The 19,187-nt window shown below is 39.5% G+C and overlaps 1 protein-coding gene across 1 annotated transcript; it reads left to right on the top strand.

The window, feature by feature from the left end:
* The first annotated feature begins 13 nt into the window (after positions 1–13).
* On the top strand, positions 14–10,245 carry slitrk2 (SLIT and NTRK-like family, member 2). Its single transcript, XM_067519268.1, has one exon. It carries the CDS (start codon positions 872–874, stop codon positions 3,581–3,583), a length of 2,712 nt encoding a protein of 903 aa, XP_067375369.1. The 5' UTR covers positions 14–871; the 3' UTR covers positions 3,584–10,245.
* Positions 10,246–19,187: the final 8,942 nt, after the last annotated feature.

Genomic DNA, 19,187 nt, shown 5'->3' with positions numbered 1-19,187 from the left:
CTCACTCTCACACACACACACACAAGCAGTCAGGCAGCAGCAGACGCTCAGTGCTGCTCTCAGTGTGCGGAGCGGAGGAGGAGGACCGACGGCACAGGTTATGCCTCAGCTCCGGGAATATATATCTCATCTCGCTCTCACACACAAGCCACTATCCTTTTTTTTTTCTCTTTCGTCCCAGTCGAGTCCACTTTACCCCTTCTCCTTTTTCCTGGAGATGGCCGCCCGTGCGTCATGGTGCGTCTTTGCGCAATATTTGTGGATTTTTTGAAAAGTATTTCTTTTCTTTTGACTGGACTTTAAAATGAAGAGCTTTTTCACTGCGTAAATGGGAAGAGGGGGAACGTTTCGCAGCCGGCGTCTGTCTCTGAATGTTTGGCTACAGCTGCTGTAGCCAAAACGGGGCTCTGTGTAAGGAAATAAGAGGTTGCAGTAAGCAGCTTTTCCTTCCCTCAGATTCTCCTCTGTCTCTGACAATGTGCCAGGTCCATCCACCACACAGGAGCCGGGTGATTGGCGGCGGTTTCGCCTTTTTTCTTTTCAGTGATTTATTTTAATATTTACGGGTGGGTTTTTTTTTTTTTTTTTTAGTTTTATTGTTTTTTGTGGGATTGCACGTGAAGGTCAGTGGAGAGATTTCCGTTATCTTCTGTGCGTCACGATCCAATTTTAACACCAGATACTGGCGATGCGCTTTTTTGCGCGTCTGTGTGCTTGTGTGTGTTTGTGTGAGCGCCTCTGGCTCCTTTTCCCCCTCTCTCTGCTCTGAGAACTCACTCCCTGATTTTTTTTTATTTTTTTTTCATCCGAGGCTCCCTCTACAAAGTTAAATGCTGGAACTATATTTCAGCGACCATTTTTGGCTGTAAAAATGCTGAGCGGCGTCCTCTTACTGAGCGTCCTCTCGGTCACCAGCCTGTCACCATCCGAAACGGAAAGCCGCAAAACTTCAGTGTCTAAAGATATCTGCAAGACCCGCTGCGCCTGCGAGGAGCGGGAGAACATACTCAACATCAACTGTGAAAATAAAGGATTTACCACCGTCAGTCAGTTCCAGGTTCCCCCAAATAAAATCTCTCAGTTTTTTCTAAATGGAAACTTCCTGTCACGGCTCAGCGCCAATGAGTTTGTCAATTATGGTAATGTCACCTCGCTGCATCTGGGAAATAACGGCTTGCAGGAGATCAGAACTGGCGCTTTTAACGGGCTCCGCTTCCTAAAGCGGCTCCACTTGAACAACAACAACCTAGAGGTGATTAAAGAGGACACTTTTGCAGGACTGGAGAGTTTGGAGTATTTACAGGCAGACTATAATTATATCAGTGCCATAGAGCCCGGTGCTTTCAGCAAGCTGAATAAGCTCAAAGTGTTGATCCTCAACGACAACCTGCTGTTGTCTTTGCCTCCTAATATTTTCCGCTTTGTGCTCCTCACCCACTTGGATTTGCGTGGCAACCGGCTCAAGATGCTGCCGTTTGCTGGAGTTCTGGAGCACATAGGCGGGATCATGGAGATCCAGCTGGAGGAGAACCCGTGGAATTGTACCTGTGATCTGATTCCTCTCAAATCCTGGCTGGACACTATCTCTGTCTTTGTAGGGGACATAGTGTGTGAGACACCGTTCAGGCTGCATGGTAAAGACATCACTCAGCTCATAAAGCAGGATCTGTGCCCCCGCAGGAATGCTGGTGAGCGCGTTCACCCCCCCTCTGATTCTCACTTTCAGGGGGCCCTGCCCCCGACCTACCATCCTGGCATGATCACCCCCACCCGTGCCCCTAAAGCTTCACGCCCACCTAAAATGCGCTACAGGCCCACCCCTCGCATCACCAAGGACAAACATGTCTTTGGGCCTATTATGGTTTACCAGACCCGCTCCCCTGTGCCCATGTTGTGCCCCAGTGTGTGTGTGTGCACATCACAAAACCCAGACAGTGGATTGAACATCAATTGCCAGGAGCGGAAGTTGCATAACATCAGTGAGCTTAATCCCAAGCCATCCTACCCAAAGAAACTCCATCTGACTGGTAACTACTTGCAGGTGATTTACAGAACTGATCTGACTGAGTACAGCTCACTGGAGCTGCTCCATTTAGGGAATAACAGGATAGCAGTGATTCAGGAGAGTGCATTTGAGAACCTAACTAACCTCAGACGGCTCTATCTGAATGGGAATTATATTGAATCGCTTTCTCAGTCGCTTTTTGCTGGCCTGCAGTCACTCCAGTATCTGTATTTGGAATATAACATCATCAAGGACATTTTACCGGAAACATTCAACTCTTTGCACAACCTGCAGCTATTGTTTCTTAACAACAACCTGCTGAGATCACTCCCTGACAACGTTTTCGGGGGGACCATGCTGACAAGGCTTAATCTGCGGAATAACCACTTCTCCTACCTTCCAGTGAAAGGTGTTCTAGATCAGCTTTCAGCGTTCATCCAGATCGACTTGCAGGAGAACCCCTGGGACTGCACGTGTGACATTGTGGCGCTCAAAAACTGGATGGAGCTGTCCAGTACCAGCGTAGTGGTAAATGAAATCACTTGTGACTCGCCCTCTAAACATGCTGGACGCCTGCTGCGCTCGCTTCGCAACGAAGCCATCTGCCCTGAGCCTAGCGAGGTGCCCCCGCCACAACATGCCCCCCCTACAAAAGCCCCTACATTAATAAGCCCTGGCAGTGCCACCACTACTCCCTCTTCTTCTTCTTCTCCTTCTTCTTCTTCTTCTTCCTCCTCATCTTCCTCTTCTTCTTTTAGCTCTGTCAGCCCAACTGTGTCCAAACCGCACACCCCTGAGTTACACCCCGAGGTCCCGCTTTCAGTCCTGATTCTTGGACTTCTTGTCGTTTTCATCCTTTCTGTCTGCTTTGGCGCAGGCCTCTTTGTTTTCGTCCTAAAACGGCGCAAAGGTGTGGAACATGTGCCCACAGGCGTCAACAACTTGGATCTTAACTCTTTCCAAGTGCAATACGGCTCCTACACTCCAGAACGCTCTCAAGACAAGACCTCCGAAAGCCACGTTTATAATTACATCCCCCCACCTGTTGGTTCCATGTGTCAAAATCCAATTTACATGCAGAAGGATGGTGAACAGGTGGCATATTACCGCAACCTGAAGGAGCTGAGCTTTGGGCCCCTGGACGTAAAGAAGGAGGATGTCCTCACTCGCAGCCCAGGGGCTTACACCATCAGCACAGTGGATTTCATGGATAAGTCCCCAACATCGTGTGGTATGACCACCCCAGAGCCTCCTGAGATGTTGTATCAAAACATAGGAGAGAGACCCAACAAGGAGCTTCCCACAGCTGCAGGTGTCCCTCCTTTCAATTACAACTTTTGCACTTTACCTAAAAGACCTTGCATCGTGCCCCCCTACGAGGTGGCGACAGCCCGGCGGCATGTCACCAACCAGGACAGGTTAAACAAAACTGTGCTGTACGGGACCCCCAGGAAATACTATGGGGCTGAAAACCCGTCAAAAAATAACGAGCACCCGCTCCTGCTCCATGGAAAGCTAAAAACAGAACCAGACTACCTAGAGGTTCTGGAGAAACAGACTGCAATGAGCCAACTGTAAGATAATGACTCTCTCCACCCACCCACCCACACACCTCCTCTGGTTCTGTGCAGCATTCATAATAATCATGCTGTAATAATGGCCCTATCTATCTATCTATCTATCTATATATATCTTATCCGTGTTCAATCCTTCATGATTGACTGGAAGCCTTTGATGATCTTTTTCCCCTTACCTTCATTTTCTTCTCTTTTTTTTTCAGATGTATAAAAGGAGTATAAGAAGTATATTAATATGCAGTTCTATTTTTCTCCTGGAAGGTATAAATTATTTCTTCTTTGTTGACAAATTAAATCCTAAAAGACTTTGATGACAGCAGGTATATCATGGGCAAGACTGTGTACAAATACAGCTTTGTGCTTTTCATAAAACTGTCTTTTAATTTCCTTGTGGAAAAACTGATTAAAAAAAAAAAACAATTACGATATAATGATTCTTTGTAGAAGAGGAAATGCTCCAGATTGACATTCCTGTACATACTTAGCAGATAAATGGTGAGTGTGCGTGTTAAACCAGAGAAGAACACCTTTTCAACATCCAACAAGCGGCAAAATCTTACTATATTAACTCCAGAAAGTGCCTTTGCACTCAACTATTTTATCAACAATGCTCTCTGCAAAATAGAAATGTTCCTTTTTTCATTTGAAAAGTGCTGTATTTTAAAGAACTCTTTATGTAAAATTGAAGATTTATTTGTCAGTTTAAAAAGAGAAAAAAAAAAAGATATGAAATGGATATGAAAATAAGCCTGGTGTGAAATGATATGAGTCGTTGACAGGGAGAATCATGTTATTTTGCTTTTAATATCAAGTGTCTTTGGAGATGTACAACTTATAGAAATTGTATGCTATAGGGGAGCAATACAGCGCGGTGAAAAAGCGCCATTAAATTTTCACTGAAGCACTTTGTCAAGATCCTGAGCTCCTGAGCTAAATTTTGTTTAGAGTGATTATTTTTGGATGATGTGGTGTGCTTTGGACTGCACTAATGTGTGTGTGTGTGTGTGTGTGTGTGTGTCTGTGTGTGGGCCAGAGCAAATTAAAATAGAGCTTGCCTGCAGCTCTCTCTCCAGTGAAATGTGAGTGAGAAATAACTGACGAGGTGTTTTTCTTCTTGCTCTTTCTGAGTTGAATGATAGCAGCTTCTTCCCCCCTTTTCTCGCACCTGACACAGCATTTCAAGGTTTCCTCCAAATCCCCGCTCCTCCCACTTTAAAATCCCCCTTCCATTCATTGTGTTGATTCACAGGTTATGTGTGACCTTAGAATTATGAGGTTCTACCTGACAATTTTTTGTTTTGAAAAATGATTTACTGACACAAATGTTTGTTTAGTAAGTTGTTTTTTTTTGTGTGTTTGTCCTTATGACTTGGAAAAAGCAATGTTTTTCTTGGAGATAGGACTTGGTTCTGCAAGTGCTCTGTGGTTGGGACTGACGTTGTGTCAAATTCGATTAACTGAAACCTTAGAGCTGATGATTTTATTGCAGTGTTACAGAGGCTAAACGAATGAAATATTCTTTAATAATTAAAATTATGTTTGAACTTGATCTAAGGCTAATGACACATTTTTACTATTAGCCTATGCTAATGCTCGAAAGATAGCATGCTAATCCTAGTTCATTCTAATTATTGCTAGGTAGAATTACTGTGGAAATGTGAAGCAAATTTGAGCAGCTTTTTTTTCACATCCGGTTTCTTGAAGATTGTGGACTGCAACATACAGTGACAACAGGGAGGAGGGATTAATATTCAAAGGACAAACTCTATTTTGAGCTAACAAACAGCTAATAAATCGTGAAAGAGAAAACACCAGGAGACATTAATAGAGAACTTTTTTAAATGTCATATTTCAACAACTTTTAAACTTTCAGTTCAAATCCATAAAGAGTCTTTGATTTGACAACAAGTTTTTGTGTTTATCAAATGGATGTTGCTAAACTGTTTAAATGTATTGAATTACAGATACTGTAATTCAAAAATGAACAGATAAAACCGGCAAACTAAATAAGACCAAATAATTTTTCAGCCAAATTCCTTACTTTCTTTCTGCTTTTCCAGATTCCATTTTAAATTTGTTGTAGGCTTTCAATAGTATATATCTTTACATTCGACAAATAGAAGAGATATTTTTATGTACATTAGTTCTCTTGTGTAGGAAGTGAACACATTGAAGGTTAGTATCTCAAAACCTTCCAAAATGCAGATAGAACCCATAATTTCATGGTCATGAATCTTTGATCCAAAGAGTCAATACTTTCTTTAGTATGTGTAAGGATGGGTTGTAAAGTTATTGTATATACTACTATAAGAAATACTATTTGGCCTCAAGAGGTATGCAGATTGAAAAATGTGGTATTTCTGAACAACTGCCCCTTGTTGGGTATTGCACTCTAAGAGGGGACGAGAGTTGTCATCAGTGTTGCAATTAACAGTAGTGGATAACCCCTTGTGGATAAGCAGTAAAAGTAAATGTGCCTGTGCTGAAAATGGAAGGGAGTCTGCAGTGCAGAGACTCTGCAAGTATCTCACCATATACAGCGCCCTCCACACCCTGCTGTTCACAAGTGACACCAGTTATGTAGATTGAAAAAGTTTTTTTTTTCTTTACTGGCCCTGCTTCTTGGAAATTGAAATCTGAAAGATGACAACAGTGTATTGTAAAAGAAAATACAGTTTGCAGGCTAAACAGCGCTGACTGTTAAAGACAGTTTCTCATGAAATCCAGCATTTGTCTGCAATTTCTCATTCACAAAGTCCTTGTTGTGCAACTATCGGCCTTTCCCAGCTGTGTGACATGGTTGAACTCTGCTACTTGCTCTAATTCCGTTTTCTGTCCTTAAACTCAAGTTTATATTGACCCTTTTGTATACTCTCCTGAATGGTATACCACCAGCCAAATTCCTAATTCCCCTCTCTCCTTTTGTACGTCCCCTGGCCGGCCACCCTCCTCTTCTCCCCCCCCTCTCGTCTTTTGTCTTTGTGTTCTCTTTCCTCCCGCTGGATCTGTGCTGGCTATTGTGCAGCTGTCCAAGGTGCTGAAATGTTGACGGCAACTAGGGCCCCTGTTTCAATCGCAGTTTGTCGATCTGCAAAGAGCCCTACATGAAAATGACGAGTGAGTTTCTCTTCTTTGACATAGAGCTAGCAAATTGTTGAGCTTTCTTCTCTCTCTCTTTTTCTTTTTTCTTTTTTCTTTTTCCTTTTTTTTTTTTTTGTTTAGTGAGAGGTCTGGCATCTGCTTTTAATTTCGCTGAAAATCTTTTCTCAGAAAATTAGGTCTGTCTAAGCCCGGGGGTATAAGGAGAGTCCTTGCATATTGCATGTAAGTTGGTTGTATTTGCGGGTTTCAGTCTTTGTTTTTGTTCTCAGCCTTATGTGGTTGCACTGAAGGAATACTATCTATCCCATGGGAAACAGTGCAAGAATATTTTAACAAGGTCCACAGTGTTTAGCCACACAATACACTCTTTCTAAGTCCAATGCTCTCTTTCAAAAGGGTCCTCTCAAGGTGAGAGGAAATTTCAAGCACTGGAAAAAGCTCGTGAGTGGTCCTCGAGTTAAGCTGCACTGTCATGGTGGATGTGTGGGTTTGCCAGTGAAGCTAATTAAGTCATGCAGAAAGCCCACATGGAAGGAATTTCAGTGAATGGTGTTTGATGCTGTTCCAAGGTGCTTTTACATTTAACCATTAAATGATAATCCCAGTTTAATACAACTTATGCATTATTTTAATAGTTTAGGCCACAAAACGTTATAACTGTTATGTTCAGATCATGATAACATCAAAGTGTTTTCAACTTTATTTGCAAAATGTTAGTACAACTAAGATTGCCCCAATAATGCCTCATAACACAGACTGTCTCAGGTCATCACTACTGTACATATATATGTATGCAAAATGTATTATATATGCTATATATTGTATTTTCTTAATTGAAATACTTCCCAATTTCACAGAAAGTGAAACATCTCCAGTAACTATTACGTTTTTCAAGACGTGAGCAGCAATTTTCTTTGTGTAATGCATTGTGGAAAATGTCTTTTTATAATATTCTTAATCAGCACAATCCAAAAGCTTTTTTCTTTTATTTACCTGCTTTTTGAGTTTTATTTGATTTAATTTAATTTAATTTTGCTTTATTTTGCTTCTTAACACCTCATACAGATCAGCCTAGGGCTGTTATAATTAATTTATGTTCTCAACAAACATTTTGGGTAATAACTGTGCTGGATACTGCACCTTTGTGTTATTTATTGATTCTCCAGGCATTTTGCGAAACCACCTACCCTGAAATATGTTTTTTTTGTTGTTGTTGTAGTTGTTTTTTTTGTGTACTTAGAAAATAAGTAGGTTTCAAAAATGTAAAGTCTAACTTTAAATTTTAGGTTAACCCTTTCACAAATGTCTAGCAATTTATTTTACAGTGCACAAAGAATGGCCAAAACTACAAAACTATGAAGTTTTAATAACTGTCAACTTTAATTTTAACATTTTAAAAACATTCATCACATTTGCTGTCTGACTTAAATACTGTATGTAGCAAAGCCCTTTTACTCATATTTTGCAGTTAGTTGAAACAAGTGCTGTTTTACAGTGCAAAAATTATGACAAAACTACAAAGATAACACTGAAAGTTTAATTTATGCTGCATTCAATCTTAAAGTTTATTGACCTTTATTTTGAAGTCACTTGTAATGCAGACTTTCCTCATCTTCATCTGTTGGCCCAGCCTGCAGTGTACATTCATATCCATCTATCTAGTAAGAATTGGCCCACTTATATCAGCAAATTCCCACCGGTTCACGATTCAACCATGATAGATTGTTTCAATAAACTAGTATTACCAGGTAGGAACCTCAGTTTCACTCAGTAAGCAGATTTCTTTTTTATATTGTTTGCAGCACATTTGTGTTCCAGAGTGAACACACTGCAGCTCTGAACACCTGAAAAACAATGTTGTGCTGCAACATGTAACACCTCATTTATTCCATCTTGGTTTTTTCTCAACTTGTTTCCCCTTTTTAAAAAAAAAAAAAAAAATCTTGTAAATGCATTTACTGTGATGCCTTTCATAACTTTTTTTTTTTTTGGAGATGCTGTATCGAGTTGCTTTTATCCGTGGTTTCTGGTGCAAAGGCACATAGCAGGCAGGGGAGATGCTGCGGTAAGCAAAGCTGTGAATGCTGTCATGTGGGCTTCCTTTTTAACAAGCCTCACCATTTCAGCTGCTGTGTGAATGCGAGGGGAGAAGAAAGAGAGAGCGGGTGAGGGAGAGAGAGAGTCGTTCATTCCTCTCCTTTTCTGAAAATGGAGTGATTTTCCTTCCTTGGGCACAATAGGTCCTCTGTGTCTTTTTAGTGGCAGTGAAGGAAAGAGGGAGTGTGCTCGCATGCGCACACACACACACACTCACACTCACACTCGCACACTAACGCACACACACTTACACTCACACATATACACACAGGGGATATAAGGGGAGGGTTGGAACATTTGCAGCTTTGCACACCAATGAGGAAGCTTTCTCCCAAGAACACTCTCCTCTCTTATCTCGCTACTCTGCAATTTGTGTAAGTGAATGAGTGAGTCAGTGAGTGAGTGAGTGCATTCATATATTCATATACTGTATTTGTGACCGTCATGATCAACGCACAACTCTTTTTTCTTCTACAAGATTGAAATGGGGGGAGAATGCTCTGAATCCATCTCTGATCCTCCCTTTTTTGGAGTCACTATACATTGGTATTCCTACAGTGTGGCTCAATGTGTGGATAAACGATTCAGAGATGACTTTGAAGCATAAGGGCTGTTGCTTTGAGTTGATTTATAATAGGCCTTTCCAGCAACTTCTCTGAATGTATGTATGCGTTTGTGTGTGTGTATATGTGTGTGTTCTGACTTCTGCGTGATGTGTGACACCAGCTTTTGACACATACGATTGTAATCATTTTCCTGCAGATTGCTGCAATCCATTTTTCCTTTCCTGTGTGTGTGTCTGTGCTCCTTGATGTGTGTATCCTTATTCCATCAGTCAATTTAGCCGTTCCCCTAAATCATTTTCAGTTATGTTCGCGTCATCCAAAGCTGTCATTTCTCATTCTGAGGTTTGTGTTTCATTTAGGTGTCTGTGCACAGTGTTTCTACAATAGAGCAATTATTTCATTTTATTCAGCTCTTTGATCTTGGATATCATCAACATTTCTCGCTGGCCCCCATTGAGCCTTGGGAACTTAACAATTCTCGCCCTACAGGTCCTACAAGCTTAATTTTGCTATTTTAGTTTGCTAATTTGCAAATATGATCAAGAATTTGCTTGACTAAACATAACAAAACGGGACCATTTGTAGATAATTTTGTACCTACCACACGGCCCTACGTGTACAGGGGTCCTATGTCAAATTGCACTATATTTACAGTATGTGCTAAAAAAAATTGAGTTGCTAAAACAATTTAGCCATTTCCAAGAAAGTATTAGCTTTGGGTGAAACTTAGACCATTTATTACATAATGGTACATTCGCAGATTATGTGTTGATGAAAAAATGTTTTTTTTCATCATTTTGTTTTCACGTAGTAAATTAACCAATCATACCCTCAAATTAGTTTATAAACACCCAGTTTATAATTTGTAAAAAAGAAAACCAACAAAAAAATTAAAATTAAATAATAATATTTTAATAAAAAAAATAATTTTATTTAATAATAATAACATCATTTCTTGAAATACTTTGAAATCTATTAATTAGATTGGACAACAAAATCATTAAATAATTAATATTTTTGCTAATGACAGTATAATTATCGAGAAAGTATAACTTCATATTGTATCTCGTTTTTGGGAGCAACCATTGCTGGATATCTGTCACCCACCCTACTGTAATACTTTTGAATGCTTTTAATTCCCTCCTTCCATTTTGTTTGGATTTGGGTTGAACATTTTCAAGGGAACAGTTAATCAGGTATAATGAACTGGAATATAAATAATTTCTTTTTTTGGCAGTAAGGGCTTATAATGAACCTCACTTGTGCACCTGTATTTGATGGAAATCTGGTGGTGACATACAAAAGGCAGTGAAAGCAAGATGACACAACCTCCCATTAACAGTTGAATAGGACCTGGATGAATCTATTAAAACTTTGCCATGTTGTGTATATGAAATGTACACCTTATGTGATCGAATCTGCCATTTATACTGAATTGACCCCTACAGTATATGAAGTATTTAGAGATGCTGCAGTCAAACAAGCACAGACAGAAATGTCTGCCCTGGATGAAAGACATTCTGCAGTACGATGGTTACGTGTAATTCAAATGTCCATAACTCTTCTGTGTGTGCAGTAATTAGTGAGTCTCCTTACAGATTAAGGCTACAGTGATGGTGCATTATTGAATTGTTAATTTTTCATTTGTCAGCCCACAGAAAGCCATGTTAGCTGCTATCTTGTTTATTCTCCATTAGTGCTTTGTTTTTTTAAACTAGCAGGTTTTAAAATATCAATATAGATGAGGATTAATTACCAATGCAGTTTACGTCAGCCCAGCGGTTTAGCATCAAACAGCGGAAAAAGTTGGAGACTAGCAGATGAAGAGGAATTTATCAGCTCAATACCTGATTGGTAATGTTGTGGTTACAGTAAATTGTTGCTCTCTGGTTTGGTCTTGACAATGTAGTCCAGAATTTAGAACATGCCCAACAATGCTGGGTTGGGTCTTGGTTCCTCAGAACTGAGTGGATGCGTGAAGACTTCTGTTACAATGTACTTTGAAACCAGCACTGTTTACATCCTCAACTGCCTTCTCAGTGTTATAACCATCATAAATTAATCAGTGGGTCTAAAAATGGTGGCAGGAAAGTGTCTTGCATCCTTCTGAACCGGGACCTTGCAACCAAAGTATTGCTGATTCACTACTAAGATATTATTTAAGGATACTGAATCCATAGTAGAAGTTTGATTTTAGTCTGCTTTATTGTTGCCATTGATCCCTACTGCAGTAGGTACTCTCTCACCTACATAATGTCAGAGAAGCACAACGCAGTGGTTTTTGGCAGAGGGATCAATCAGCTGTCTTTTGTTCCTGGTATCTTCAAGTAGGGATGTAGTGTACATGAAACTTTCTGCAGTGGCTGATTTCCACGCTGATAAGAAAGGTTTAGCTCATCTGTGTAAAGGGTTCAATATCACAGGTGTTTGAAGCAGTCAGGCAGATTCTGTTGCACTGCAGTCTCAGGTCTTCGTTTGCCTGAGGTGTGTTAACTGATTGTATTCTGACAGGATCCTGCAGGAGAAGAAGGGAGGAAAAAAAAAAACCTCTGTTTCTATTATGAGTTCTAATGTTCAGTATCTCGCAGCGGGAGTAGCACGGGCCACATCATCTATCACGCTACGTAAGTTGTTAAAATCTGACATTTACTATAAAAATCTGCCAGTCTGCCAGTGATTAAATAACTCTGCTGGCTTTTTAGAGATTAAAAGGTATCTGCAGGAGACATTTGATTTCAAGTCATTCGAGCACTTACATGCTGCTTCACTCTGATCAAGGTTCTTGTACTTTCCCCTATCAGTGTACAGTATTGGATATCAGTGATGCTGAACCTAGTTGTATTTATTTCAAGGTTGGATTTAATCGAAGAGAGTGAAACCACTTTGATCCCATACTATTGGGTGTAAGAGGTTGTCTAGCAAGTTTTGTTTGACTATGTATGCAGTGTTAGGTTCAAATTGCCTAGTGCTCAAACAGTGAGGGGGGCTTCAAGCATTAAAGTAACACTTTTTTGATCAGCCAGGGGGAAAAGATGTAAAAAATACCTAGAGGCAAGGATTTATAGTGAAATACACAATGGAAAAACAATAGTATTAACTAATAGTAATGACCATATGAGCAATAGAGGTCAGAGATAAAACCAGAGGAAGATCTTTGGAGTCGATTAAGGGGATGGTGGGGGCCCAGCTTTGCTGCCAAATTATGAAACTATATCTCTGCTGTATTTTTAAAATGTTTTCTAACTTGAGGTGTCCTGCCTCAAAGGTTAGGAGTGTTAAAGCACAAAATATGCATTAACAAGGTAACATCTGCACAGCTGCCACTCTGAGGGTGTACGGAGCATACGGAACTTGAAGTGTGTTTTAAACACAAACTAACCAACTACCCAGTGGAGTTTAGGGTTAGGGTTATGCTATTGGGGTTTAAGTTCTCCAGGTAGGGTTCCTCTTCTTCCTTTTTATCTTTTACATCTTCATCCAATTTGGATGATTTGAAAAACTTTTAGCCAAACAAAACTTAGGGAGGTAATTCATTCTACCCACTGTTGCAGGCACAGGTAACCAAACCGCATCGATTACAATATGGCACCCGCTTTACCCAACAATTAACAAGGTGTTATGGAACTTCACATTCTCTGTAGGTAAAATTGTAACAATACCAAATTTGTAATTTTGCAAACCAACCCTGAAGACATAACTTTTAAGATCTTTTCACTTGTAAAAGTGAACCAAGATATTTCTCAACACTTGCAGTAATGTAAAAATCTCATCCTTGTGTAGCCTGTCATTCCAATTCAACATCTTTTCCTTGTTCTGGTGCAGGTTTGCTCGCAACTGTTTTAATATAGGGAATCAATAGGGAATTTCTACCTACTCATACAAAAATAGTACAATTTCACAGTAAGATTTTGTGTAATTGATAAGGTTTTGTGCATTTCCATCTATTCTATCATATTTCATGCTTTGCTATGCTATGCCCAGTGCTTCCAGTAGTTAAAGTGTAGAAGAGCAGGAAGTGGTCCAGGGAGGCTAACAGTGTGGCCTGATTTCACTTCTCATGCTAGCACTGTCTGCATATTGTAATTTTTAAAAAGGTTTTGCTGAAAATCTTCTGTAGTTTCTGATCACTCCAGACAACCTGAAAACTTTTCACTAGACGAGTTTCTGAAATTCCTATTGTCCGTTCTAATATAAACCCATTTGTAGAGGAGAGGTCCTCTATCTTGTACAGAGAGTGCCTGAGTGAATGTGGTCCATCTTACTGGGTGTGATACATTATTTAGATTGTTGTGAAGCAGTAGAAACAGCCCAGATCTCTGTTTTTGGCTCGAAACTGTTGGCAGGATTAGAGTTTTCTCTATCTCTAGTGTCACGTTTGTGTTGAGGTTGAAGGTTCTTGACCAGCATACACTTACTGTAAAAGGAGGCTGTGGAGAGAAGATCAATCAATTGCAGAGGGAGGCAGAGTGAGAGATGTGGTGGGAGAGAGGAAAAGACTGGTTAAGATGTGTAGAGGGTAAGAAAACAGAGATGCAATTGAATGGTGGAGGCCAGCGCAGAGCAGGAAGTGATAAGGCGGAGAAAACAATCAATAGACCGGAGTTTGCCAAGGATGAATCCTATTCATGTTAGCGTAGGAATATGTGTGCATGCCACAGTGTGTTTGGACATGTAGGACTCATGGTATGTGTGTGTGAGCATGCATGCAACTTTGTGTGTGTGCATAGTTCTGCAAAGCTCCAGGTTTCTTGATGGGTCACTGTTGGTCAAGAGGGGTTTCCCTCATCTTTATGGTTACCAGAAAGTGATAGCATGGGACTTCTGTATAGCCTAAGGATGAGAGAGATAGGGGAGGGGGACAGGGGGCGGGTGAGTGCAGTAAAAGCACAATGAAACAAACAGATTGAGAAAGAAAAAGGGAATAAAAATGAAGAGAGCTGACCCTGAGGCCCATTCAGTCATTCAGAATTCATTTTCTCTAATGGAGCTGTTTCACTTTAAATCACACAAAGATCAATGCAGATCCCCGCTAAGTCTTGTTGTTGAATGACTGCAGAATGAAGCATTTACACACACTTGAAAGAGTTGGATTTTAACCTAATGTGGCTGATATCTGTCCCTTTTTAAAAACAATTTTATGATTAAAATAGACGAAATGATTTCATTGTTTGAAGGAGTTTAGGATCATTTCGCCATATTTAGGCGAACCAGAAAACATAGATGCAGAATTAGTTTGACCTGTTAGGAGGCCAAGAAAATTTTAAGCTTTGAACCCTTCTGAGCTCCAAAAACAGAAAAATCAGTTTTCCTGTGTCAGGTGTGGTTTATTAACGTACCGTTACCCTAAAGTTGTTTTCCCTTTAAATAATGCAGTGTTTTTGCGCATTTAAAGTTGTTTCTGTGGTGTCAAAAGATGTGCCTGTAGTGTCAATACTGGATGCAGTTGTCCCAGGGTGTCAAATAGTGGCCCTTCTGGAGCATCCAATAGTAACCACAGGTACCCTTTGGTTTCAATATGATGCACAAAAGAAGGTAGAAAGCAGCACAATTTGACGCCTTAGAAGGGGGAAATATCTGATTCTGTGAGATGAGTATGTGCGCGTGTCATTTTACTTTTTGATAATTTTGAATACATGAATAGGCATTGATATTAAGGATGATGCAGGAAATGCTTGATGGCCATTATCATCTGTACTTTAGTGTATGTCCTTATAGAATGGGGCCCAGGGGTATTTGCACCTGGATTACCAAGTGGGCAAATCAGGCAAATATGGTATATACATAAAACCGGAAAGAGTGTCATTCATCAAATGATAATTTGTTAGTATGTTTGGGTTTAGGTAATAAAATAACTTGGGTGAAGGGTAGAGAAAGATTTTGGTTTTGTTTGAACGTTAAGCTGTTGTGCTTGAACTGACAGGTTATTAAAGAAAAAACTAAACACATATAGACAAAGTTTGAAAACACTGTGGTCACAAGAAATAGATCAGATACGTTGGCAGAAATGAAAAAAATTGGCTACATTTTACTGATATATTCAATACGAACGTACTTGAAAGGTACCATTTAAACTATCATCATTTTCTTAATATAAATCATAAACATGGTTGCAATTATGTACTTTACAGCAATGTTTATGCATAGGGAGATCATTTTTTTAAGAGACAGGGTTGTTTATCTAGTGACAGATGTCCTGCAATGGCCAACGATGATGCTACATCATTAGGCTCCATTTAGAACTAGACATTTTGTGCAACAATCACTTCAGGTCAAAGATGCCACTTCTCTGTGCAGATTAGGGCAATGTGGGGACAACGTTCAAAAATTAAAATAAGGGAGTGACTCTTAACAACCATTACATTCTTTAGATAAGAATGTTCTGTAACATTGCTCATAAGCTATATTTATTTTGTCACTCTAAAATGGTTGATCAACAAATTTTAAACAATCATTGCCCCTCATCCTTCAATTAGCATTTCCTTGCACTGCAGTTAGCTACTGACCATGCCTGTGATCATTTCTAGAGTTATGCCAATTTCTATCAGTTTGAACAATATGGGTTTCGTAATGAAGAAAAATGTCTGTATAGTGTCTGTATAGTGATTCTGGACAATAAGATTGATTTATAAAAAAATTAACCACGCTTTTATTAGATTGCACCAAACTGTAATGACCATAATTGTGAATGTCAATAAAAGCCAAAGCAAAAGTCTTAAATGCGGACAAGAGTATACAAATCACATAGCAGCTGCATTAGAAACTGTTCTTAGTGAGTGAGGCAGAAAAATCATAGAAGTGAAAGGGAAAGAAAGGGACAAAGGAGTAATGCGATAAGGGAGAAGGAAAAATGGGAGTGATAGATGAAGAAATGCAGAGGAAGCCACATTAGAAATGAAAGCAGGGAGGGAGGAAGAAATAAGAGTAGCAGTCATGTTTAAACAAAACGGAGACGTAAAGGAAACAGTGAGTAAACAGAGAAGAAAGAGGAAGTGGAGGATGAATGATGAAGCAGTTGAAGAAGAAGAAGCAGATCTGATGAAAGAAGGTAGGAGTGAGGAAGAAAGAAAAGTTGAGCAGGAGCTTTATTTTTCGTACATTTCAAACGTTATAGTCGCATAATGCTCTAAAATCTAGTTTACAGACAAGGTTTACAGTAAAAAGAAAAAAAAACACTTAAAACTCACAAAAGCCTTACCATCACAATCAAATAATAAAAGCCCATTAGATGAAGGCAGAATGAAAAGCTAAACCGAACCTGTCCACAGAAAGCTCCAGCATAATAGACAGTCAGTTAATAAGACCTGAGAAGTCAATAGTTATTTTACTGTTGGGAGCTTTTCAGACAATAAATGAGGGAATGGGTTGAATGGATATGGATGAGGTGGCTTAGTGTTGATGGTTGGCTGTTTCAACAGAATCTGCACGGTTCAGCACACTGTGGGGATGCTCCTGCTCAACGCTATCTACTCTACCATGTTAATTTGTTGACGGATTCATTTTTCCATTCTGCTCAGTGTTCTCTTTTCCTTACAAGATAAGTGATTCGGTCACAAAACCCAGGACTGTCCGACAGTCGAGTCCAGTGTAAAAAGCTGGAATGTAGCCCTCTCGAGTCTGGAGCATATTTTATTAATGTTGCTATAACTAAAGATAATTCAGAAACAAGCGGAAAACACCTGGAAATACCAACGTCACCTTTTAATCCAGGATCTTGTTTGTACATAACATGTAAAACATGGTCAGTTGTTAAAGGGCAACTTCACTAATGTTCAACTTGCTTCCCATGGCTTCAGTTTAGCGTGTAAATATACAATAATGCTTTTAAACGTCTCTCTGTCTTCACTATATCAAACTCTCTCTCTTCTTCTAGCTGAAAAATGCCTCCAGATGGCATCACTTGGAGGAACCTTCAATTCAGATTATGTCATTTCATTGTTCACACTATGGAGGTTATGATAATGGTCAACCTGCTTTTCCACAGCTCACCCAGATGTTATCTGAAATGGATGCAACAGAAATATTGTAAAATAGGAAAGTCAGAGACAAGCATTATTGTGAATTTACACACTAAACTAAAGCCATGGGAAGCAACTTGACAATTGTTTCCCTTTATAATGTTCAGTGATTTATACAGATTAGCAAAAAAAAAAAAAAAATTGCACACGACTGTAAATATCTTCATAACGAAATGCATTTGTTAAAGCTTAGTTCTTATATTTTCTGTTGTTTTTGTGTAAATACACAGTGAAACTTTTTTCAAGCTAAAACCAGTAATTATTACTAAGATTCACTGTGCGACCATATATATATATATATATATATATATATATATATATATATATATATATATATATATATATATATATATATATATATATATATATATGGTTAAGTCTTTCTGGGTTTTTTTTGCCTTAAGTAATGGTTTGTTCCATGACTCTTACTAGTCAAGTAAATTGACAACTTTAGGTGAAAATTTAAAGGTGTGGTACAAAAACAACATGATACTGCATTACTGTGGCAGAACAATAAACCATGTTTTCTGTACTCTGTGATCTGTCAGCAGCCAGGTCCCTCACTCTTAAAGTCTGACTCTGTCACACTCCCAACAGATTTTCAGCTGCAAATGCATTTTATTTGTTTGCAATCTCATTCCTTTAAAAGAGTTGCTTGTATCCTAGTTTTTTTTTTCTTTATTTGGGTCATTAGTCACTTCCATAGTTAGCGACTACTTTTCCCAGCATCCCTAAAGAGCAAATAGTAAATCAATTACCCATTAATATCAAATGACCTATAGCAATAATTCAACTAAAAATATTAAACGTTTACCATTACTGTAATGGTCTGTCTGCTTCAACCACTTCAATTTTCTGTCCAGTGTGACTCCAAGAAACTTAAGACTGTGGCTTGTGTTTAATTGTGATGCACAAATTATGCATTTAGTTTATTCCATATATAATGCTGTATCATCTGCATACACCACAGTCCTCACCTGATGAGGAATGTGATGAAAAATAAGAAAAGCACTAAGTAACTTTCTTGTGGCGCATCACACTGAAGCTCTTTCACATTTGATTAAGTTCCATTTCAAAATACACACGGTTTTCTTATATAACTAATGAACCCCTTTTTCTATGCTGGCCTTTAAGATGTGGCACATACGACCTACGCAGCTGGCTACCATTTCAAAGCATCCCATCTAAAATATCCATCCCACAACGTTTAGCAGATTTAAGGTTTAATAATTCCTGTTCATTAATTTAAACTCCAACGCTGGCTTATCCCTCATGCTTCTGCTAATTGACTGCTAATTTCTGCAGGTTGTTTTCATTTTGCCCCCTTTACTCTAAACTTTAGGCAGAAGAATAGAAAAGTTCAATCATAATTACGCTGAGAAGATTCTTCGCATCCCCCCAAGGGATGTCCTCTGCTGGCTCCCAGCTATCTTTCACTTTGATGTCCACAGGGAGCGACCCACTCTCTGCCACTGCATTGAAGCAGTCTGGCTCAGGTCTTACTGCTGCTAATTTCAGGGGGATGCAGTCAGGCCAGACCTGTTTTGGGACCTTGCAGGCCAAGTAAATGACAACACTGTAAAGCAGGGATCACCAACCTTTTTGAAACTGAGAGCTACTTCTTGGGTACTGTTATGCCCCTGGTCTAGGGGAACCTAGACATAACACGATGTGTGCCACCACTGCTTTCATTCCCAATCAAAACCAGACCAAGTGTGGTAATATGTAGCTATTTTATTCACTTCGGACGTGAGCTGTACGTGTAGCTATTTTATTCACTTCGGACGTGAGCTGTACGTGTAGCTATTTTATTCACTTCGGACGT

Source organism: Channa argus, chromosome 10 (assembly GCF_033026475.1).
Source record: "Channa argus isolate prfri chromosome 10, Channa argus male v1.0, whole genome shotgun sequence".
Taxonomy (NCBI): Eukaryota; Metazoa; Chordata; class Actinopteri; order Anabantiformes; family Channidae; genus Channa; species Channa argus.
This window is presented reverse-complemented; position numbering and strand designations above follow the sequence as displayed.

Coding starts and splice junctions, on each gene's coding strand:
- slitrk2 (XM_067519268.1), top strand. CDS start 872: ATGCTGAGCGGCGTCCTCTTACTGAGCGTCCTCTCGGTCACCAGCCTG.